The sequence below is a fragment of the Puma concolor genome, chromosome B1 (genome assembly GCF_028749965.1).
Source record: "Puma concolor isolate L17-30 chromosome B1, mPumCon1.1.hap2, whole genome shotgun sequence".
Lineage (NCBI taxonomy): Eukaryota > Metazoa > Chordata > Mammalia > Carnivora > Felidae > Puma > Puma concolor.
The window spans coordinates 69834535-69843109 of record NC_141670.1 but is presented as its reverse complement, the minus strand read 5'-3'; the positions used below and the strand labels follow the sequence as shown (position 1 = coordinate 69843109).

Sequence of the window (8575 nt, the reverse complement as noted above, 5' to 3'; positions counted from 1 at the left end):
ATCTCAGTGTAGTTTGAGTTCCATGGGCATAGGGATTACTTTAAAAAATAATAATAAAGGACATGGCCCATTTAGGGTAATTTTCCTTTAATTGCAGGAAAATATAGAATAAAAATTTGAATTTACTATGTTTAAATTCTTATTAAACATTTAAAATTGTTTTACTATTCCTTTATTCTTGCTTCTTATAAGTGACTTGCAAAATGACTTAAAAATATGAAGTAAAAAGCAGATCCATTGGTGATGATTGGTGTACTGAGGGTTAAAGAAGCAGGGGTTTATTTGTTTCATATAACAAGCAATAGAGGACACAAAACAGGACCCTCTCTTACAGACTGTTTTTGGCTTCAGATAACAGAAATATCATCTCATCAAATGGGGAAGGTCAGCTCAGGGTAGAGGTATTATGGATCAACAATGTATTAAGGACACAGCTTGCTTCCACCTCTCTGCTCTGCCATCTCCAGAACTGGTTTCATGCCCAGGCTGGTAGCAAGATCGGTAGCATTACATGTAAACACACAACATACACAGGGAGAAAACAACAACAACCCACATCTCTCCTTATAGTTCTCTATTAAGACCAAGAAAACATTCTCCAGGATCACTTTCCTCTGGCTCCTTTCCTTCTTGCCTTCTTGGCTAGAATGGCCTCAAGCGCTCATTCCTGAACCAACACCTTGCAAAAGCAATGAGATTACCCTTAGATCACTTAGACAGAGTTTGGGGATAATGTCAGTTTACCCTGAGGCACGCTGGCCTGGGGGAGGGATGGACACCTGAACAAAACTGGGGTTGTGTTGGGAGGAAGGGGTAACAGATATTAGGTAGGCTACAGTGTACCAGGCAGTCTAACTGTACAATTGACACTCCTAAAGGAACTTCCAGAACACGCATTAACTGGAGAGAACTGTCACCAGGACTCGGAACAGAATAAGTAAATCAGCTCTTTTACAATTCCCCCTTTTCCATCTTAAGTGTTACTCTAACATCTCCCAAGAATTCAGGATATTGTTTTACTTCCTCCTCTTGACAGCTGCATACAGGAGCAGCCAGCTGATAGATTGTCTAAGAGGGAGTGAGGGTATAAAGTGAATTAGATGTATGGAATCAGGAGACAAGCCACACAACTGTGCTGGAGACTGGGAGTGGGACAAGCTTCAGGGAAGAGGCAGTGACCAGTGCATGACAGGCAAAAGATGAGGTTTTGAAGAGGCCTTGAAAAGACAAGAAGAGAAATAATGAAACTGGGATAGGAGAGCTGTCTAGAGCTAGCTCCCCAAATTTTGCTGGTTAGGATTTTTGTTTGCTTTTAGAATTCAGAGCAAGAGGTGTGGCCAGAACCAGAATGAGGAAGAATGTGTGTTGAAAGGAAGCAAAGTGAGAAAAGGGGGAGAAGGGAAGCATTTTAGTTCCTTTTTTTTCTCTCCTAACTGAAGTTGGTCCTTAATAGTTTGAGATGCACATACTCCCTTTATAGTTGCCCAGTAAGGATCAAAATTGAGGGTGATGTCTGGGGCAGGCTGATTTTTAAATTGCCTCTTTTGGGTGATGCTGCACATTTGGACTGGGCTGGAATTAAACTAGTCCTTGGAGGTGAGGAACAAGGGACATCATGCCAAATTCCTCTTTAACATGCAGTTACAAAAGTTGTAGGCTATCAACAGTATGCACTTCAGTTTGGGGAATAAAGGACATTTTCTGAGCAAGGACAGGGTAAGGGAGGGTGGTGAAGTTCCCCCCATAATATGACTTGGGGCCATAAAGTCACAATAGATGAAGCCAGTATTTGCTATATAGGATACTAACCAATACTAGTGGTCTCATGAGGTAGATGCTCCCAGTAAACAGAGAGAAATACCAAAGTTGCAAATCAGGGTTTTGTGTACACTCCATTGTGCAAAACAAGGATTGCTTACTGCCAAGAACACTTAATCCACCATTTTAATAGTAGAGATCTGAAAGGAAAACGTGACTGAGTTTCAATTTCTACCATCTTTCCCTTACCTTTGTGAAATTTCAGCACATCATTATTTACAGCTAGTTTACTACAAGAGCCAGAAGAGGTATTTTTGATTACTTATATACACGGAAATACATTTGCTTTTTTTGAGTTTCCAAGAGTCCTTCTTTGAACAAGTCTAAGGGAATCCAGGTGAGTCACCGTTCACTGCTCATGAAGAAGCTAGGAGAGGCAGGGTTGGAATCTTACTTTTATCTCTATGACTCCTCATCAGAAAAACTGAAGATCTAACGCTATAAGGCAGATTAAGAAGCTGCTTTGAGTCAGGCACGTTCCTTCACCACCACAGCCTGTTGGGAGAGTTCTGCACCAGAGACTAAAGTTCTCACCGAGATTGGGTGGGACTGGATAGGAAAGCCAAGTCAAATACCCCTCCCTTCTCCAAATCAAATAACATCTATCCGTTGTTGATATCAGATTATTATGTGCCTTGATGGTTAAATATGTACTAGGAAAGCATTCTCTTGTTATAAAATAGCTTCTCTTAATTTTCTAAATCTATGTGGTGAATTTCATGTGTTTTTTAATTTCACAAGCAACTTTTTATATAACTACGGTATAGTGACCCAAGATGCTAAAGATCGAACAACTAAGGAGTTTAAATTAAAAACCAAAAAAAAAAAAAAAAAAAAAAAAAAGAAAAAGAAAAAGAAAAAAAAGACGGAGAGATCTAATCGATATGGTAGAAACATGCCAATATCTTGGGTGTTGTGACATTCGAATTAGTCCTGTGAAACAGCAACCTCACGTCTTAAACCGTTTCCAGCGCCATGGGGTTTCTATAAACGAGCCCTTGCACCTGCACAAAGCCAGGACCCAAGTTCAGGGGCTTTGTCTCAAAAGAACAAAGATCGGCCCAGCCGCTCTCTCGCTTTCGAAAGAATGCAGCCACCTCCAGCCCCACGCGCAGCTCGCGGAGCCACGTCCCTCCCGCAGCCCACCCCGGCCGCGCGGCGACCGCCCCCGCCTCCTGGGCCCCTTTAAGCGCCGCGCCCGCCCCGCCTCCGCTCCCCGCGTGCTGGGAGCACAGGGCCGCCAGATCCGGGCCTCGCCTCCCACCGGGGTTACGTGAGCCCGGGGCGGGCGGCCGCCCGGCCAATGGCCGCCGCCTGGGCGGCCGCGCTCCTCCCGCGCCGCCGCTGCCGCCGCCGCCGTGGGGCTGCGGGCTCCTCCCGCAGGAGATAACTGTCAGCGCGCGAGGCGGCGGCGGCGGCGGGCCGGCTCAGTCATATGACCGGCCTCCGGCGGCCCCGACGCCGAGCAGAGTTACTCAGCCGCAGCGGCCCCGCGCTCCCACAAGGCTGGGCGGCCGCGCCGCCGCCGCTGCGATGGCCCCGCCGCCGCGGCCGCCGCCCCCGGCTGCGCGCTGAGCTGCCGGCCCCCCGAGCGCCACGGCCGGAGCTGCAGCGGCGGCGGCAGCATCATGGCCCCGACCCTGCTCCAGAAGCTCTTTAACAAAAAGGGCAGCGGCAGCGGCGGCAGCTCGGCGTCGGCGTCTGCCCAGGGCAGGGCTCCCAAGGAAGGACCCGCGTTTAGGTGAGGGGGCGCCGCGCGGCGAGGCTGGAGCGGGACCGGAGTTGGCTTCGGTACCCGCCGGGGGAGGGAAGGAGAAGGGAGTGGGCCGCCCGGGACGTCGCAGCCCAGCGCCGGCACCGGGTCCCGGGCTTGTCATCGTGGACGCGCCTGATCCGAGTGTGGCTCCGAAACCTCTGTGACCGGGAGGGTCCTTTCCTCCCTTCCTCCGCTTCCTCCCTCCCTCTTTCCCCGCTACTCAGGGTCCCTTCCTCCTTGCAGAGAGTTCTCTTGTGTTCCTTGGGATTCTCAGGCGTGCGCTTGCTTGGCTGTGCAGACGGGAGATTCGCCCTGAATTGGGGTGAACCCCTTCCCGGCAGAGCCGCCTGGACGCCTCTGCGGGCGCTGCAAAGCTGTGTGCTGTCATTTTGAGGGCAGCTCCAACCCATTGTGTACGTGACAGTATTTTGAAGTTATGAAGGAGCAACAGTCACGAAAAAGACATCTTCCTTCCTTCTTGTTGTGTGTGACAAGCTCTCAAACGGATGAATGAAAGTGTGTAATTTGCACATCTTTTCGAAGGTTGATGCCGCCTGATGTATGGAAAGAGGGAGTAAAATGCTTTTATGAAATGGCTGAGGTTTTCATTTAACAATGCTGATGCACGTATTTAATAGATCCGACCTTGTGAACACACACCTTTGACTAAGAATTGACAGTATTTATTGAGCGCTTACCATCTTAAATGGTTTATGGTGATTTCTTTCATTTATTTATTTTTTTAACAACCCTGTGAGGTAGGTGCTATTTTAACTCCCATTTTACAGATGAGGAGACTTAAAGTCGGGAGAACTTCAGCAGCGTGTCCAGGATTCACCACAGTACAGCGGCAGAGCCTGCATTTTGACCCAAGCAGTTTGACCCCAGAATCCACTTTTTAAAATGTCTGCGTTAATTCTGCGTTCGAGAGCTAACTTTTAGAAGATGACTTAAAATGCCCGGTGTTGCCTTTCAGCACACTTATGTTGGGAAGTTTATTCATGTACCTATACCAGTTTTATCCAGCAAATTTTTAAATCGAGTATCCACTTCAATGGTGACACGCTGCTACCGCTTTTTGGCCAGAATGTCTTGCAGAAGCAGTTTATTATTAAACAAGTTCAGAACCAGTATTAATAGACCTTTTAAGAGTTTGAAGTGAAACTTCCGAGTAAATTTTGGATTAGGTTTTGTATTCTAGAGTTTGCTTTTCTTGAATTCCGTTCATTTAAAAACATAGCTCCTCGCTGCAGTTTTGTGAGTATTACATACCAGTATTTTGTGTTCGTGAAGTGTGTGTGGGTGTGGTGTTATTTGGAAGGTAAATCGTGAGGACTTTAAACTACCCTAGTTAAATTCTCCTGTTTCCTTTAGGCGGACTGAATCCTTATAATTTGAGTAGGGAATCCCATTCCGTTCACCACTTTGACTACTACTGATGTCGTGTCCCTTCTCAGAATGGTAGAATTACTTCAGACCCAGGGTATGGAATTTCTTCTCTTCCCTGCAAGTAACCCAGACTCGACTAAGGGAACAAAGCCCGGAGAGAAAAGGGCATGTGTGTTACCAGTGTCTTTACTTTGGCAGCCCTTGTCAAGGACATTTAAAGCCATTTTAATGTTGGTGGAGATAGTGGGGTTACACTGTCACTGTTTCCTGTGCTCTCTGCCCAGTTGCCCACCGCCATTTCCTCCAGCCACAAGTTTAATTGAGTGTATTTTGAACAAAAAAATTGTGGCTATATTTAGGGCCTGGCCATATTAGGGAAATTGATTCCCACTTTGTGGGAACATTTTCAGTATAGTGTTCTGATGTCGCATTGGTGTATAATGAAGAACACAAAAGTATGCCAAAGACTTTTTTTTTTTCTTGACCTCGTTAGGATTTTCTACAAGTTTTTGAAGTAGAGTTTTGAGATAGGTAGGGAGAATTGGAGCTCTCAGCTGAACGTTTCACTTGATGAGGCTCTTTAGCAGTGTCCCTGCCAGGGGTCATCATGGAAAAAGAAGTGAACTAGCAGATGTCTGTACAGACTCAGGAAGGTGGGGACAAATCAACCAGCGCACATCAGATCAACAAAGGACACCCAAGCAAGTCTTTCCTCCTGCTCTCTCCACCTAGTGTAACTCTGAGATGCAGTATAGCCCTCCTGGGAAAAGTCTCCTAGAAAATTTCCTGTAGTATAACCCTCCTGAGAAAAGTCTCCTAGAAAATTTCCTTTTCTTGCCTTGTGCTTCATTTTATTCACATTTTACGAAATAGGAGCTGGCATGTGCTTTTCGGGGAAGTGGGTGCCTTCCTTATACAGGGGATTAGCTGCCCTTAGAAATCCACTTTATATATGAATAGATTTTGAGAAGTTAAGCTAAAACCCTCAGGTTAAAAATCTAGTATTCCTAACATGAATTTATTTTTCAGGGCATTTAAATACAGTATGTAACTTGTAAATCTTGAGGATGAAATTCTGCTGAGGAATCGGGTAGACTTTTTGAGCAGTTTTGTAGCTTTTATTACATATTTTGGAGAAAAGCCTAAGTAAAATTAAGATCCAACTGTATTTATTAATTAATTTGTTGTTCGTTTTAGAGTTTGTGGAAGCCTTTTTTTTTAATTTTAATTTTAATTTTTGAGAAAGAGAGAGAGCGTGAGCAGGGGAGGGGCAGAGAGAGAGGGAGACACGGAATCCGAAGCAGGCTCCAGGCGCTGAGCTGTCAGCACAGAGGCCGACAAGGACTCAAACTCGTGAACCGAGAGATCATGACCTGAGCTGAAATCGGAAGCTTAACCAGCTGAGCCACCCAGGCGCCCCAGTGGAAGCCTTTTTATATCTTTTCTCTTTCTGTCATGGACTTTCACTAGTTATTTTAAACTTTTCTCCAATTCTCTGAAGTTCTGCCTTTTGTCAAGTTTGCCCTTCATGTTACTCTGTTTACTCTTGTGCACCTCCTAGTCACTTCCCTGGGTTTCTTACTGTTCTCTCACCCCCTGGTTTTCACTCACTATAGTTGATGAAAGAGGAAATTTTCTGTCCAATCTAAGTAGCTAATATCATAGGTCGTTTTCAGATCTTCATGTTTTCTGGCATTCCATCTAAAAAGGGAATCATCACAGTCAAGGTTCCTTCTTAAATGTATTTTATTTGGGATCTCAACAAAAGCCCTTTCATAGCTTTGAGGAAAGAGACTTCTAGGAAAACAAAAGAAATCAAAAGAGATTGAATTTCCATGTTTGGGAGAAGTAGTTAGGAACAATATATGATTATGGTATCTGTGAAGTGTAAGCTCTATTTAAAGTTATAAAGTTCCATTATGGTCTTGAAATTTGAGAGTATCCTCTATTTGCTGGTCTTCAGAAAGCTTTCACTTTGAATTAGTTGGTACATAAATATTTATTTGAACAACTCTTTGTTCTAGAAAGTTAAAGTAGAACAAAAAGAGGTGATGTGTCTAGAGGTTCAAGTCAGGAATAAAATTGGGTTCCTGGTCACCTTGGATTTGAGATCAGCATGTTCATATAGGAAATTTTAAAAGCCGAGGTATGCCTGTATGCCCATTGACTTGCATATCTGGTTCAGGTTTGAGGTTTTATTTTAAAGTTTGTGGTTTTGTTTTTTTTTTCAATGTCTCTGTTAAATTAGTAGACCAGTCTTCACCTAAAATATATATGCAACAGAGAGGTGAAAAGCTCATAGGTTGTCAAATATTTTATTTTGAACCCGTTAGATGAAGTGAGTAAGCTTATATATCACCTGGGACATGAGGAATGAGTGGAGGCATTTCAGCTGTTTGGTAGCTAGCTATAAAATGCTAGAAGTAGACTCCATTTTTTCTCCCCTCCAGTCCTGAATATCTAAGGCCAAATGGCCTAGTTAGTACTAATCCATATTGTTCTGTTAGAACAAATTTAAGTAATCTGTTACAGGGTTAGTATAAGTATAATTTAATCCACTTAGCATCATTATCAAATAACATCTGATGCCCATGTGCTTGTGGCTTTGGCTCCACCTGTACAAATCAAGGTAGGACACTCATGACACAGGACACAGATTATTTGCCAAGATAAATAAACAGCAAAGTACACATTGGACACTATAACAAGAAGATCATTGAAACACTGATAAAGAGTAAATCTTTACGTTAAGTAAGGCATTAAGAACTCACTGTTCTCATGTTTTGTGTGACTGAGGGTAGGAGTATAAATTAGTCTTCTCTTGGACAGAGGGAAATTACACAGAAGGACTTCCTCCCCCCCACTGCCAGCTCCCAGGATATATGCATTTCTAATGAGATTTTTCTGAAGTAGGGAGAATATTCTGGAGAAAACTCAGTGTAGTTCCACTGCACTCATTTTTAATGCCTATAACCTAAGGTATGTGACACACGTGGGACAAATAGCACTTTTGATTTCTTTTTTTTCTACTTTCTAAAAGTCTTCCTGGAAGTTTCCTTGCCTGCTGTTTTGGATTTATTGGCATACTCTTTACATCCTATCTCCTTGTCCTGAAACATGCCGTACACCGTTGGGGGTTATTAGAGATTTTTGGCAGAGGTAAAGAAAGGACTGTTCCAGGTAATGCAGTGGGCTCTGTTAAAAGCACTTGGAAGACAAATTGAGGAGATCATTGATTTAGTCTTGCCTCAGTCACCATGTCGACATGGGCCTGAACAAGTCTCTTCATTTCTCTGGTTCTCAGTTTTATCATTTGTAAAGTCACAGCACCAGTCCTATGTCATAGGATTACATAGGTGGTACGGAGGTAATATGATGAGTTTGAAAATCTTTTTCAAAATAATCAAATGTGGTGCAAACTGATTTTAAGTATTACCAAGGAGCCTTTTAAGTCATGGAGTTGAGTATTATTCACATTCAGGCTTTTATTAAAATTAAACCATTTTTCAGAGACTTGAGATAGAACTGAAGTGGCATGTTTTTATTTACTTTTTTTTTTTTTTTTACCTTGACATTGTTAGTGGTGACATAGAAACCCAAGTTTTCAGAGGA

At 43.7% G+C, this 8575-nt stretch overlaps 1 protein-coding gene across 2 annotated transcripts in view; it reads left to right on the top strand.

The window, feature by feature from the left end:
• The first annotated feature begins 3186 nt into the window (after positions 1–3186).
• FNIP2 (folliculin interacting protein 2) overlaps positions 3187–8575 on the top strand; it is a 131069-nt gene continuing 125680 nt past the window's right edge. For both annotated transcript variants that reach the window (XM_025921636.2, XM_086703973.1), the window contains exon 1: positions 3187–3559. In XM_025921636.2, the coding sequence (XP_025777421.2) occupies positions 3447–3559 (113 nt within the window). In that variant the 5' untranslated portion in view covers positions 3187–3446. The remainder of the gene's footprint in view (positions 3560–8575) is intronic.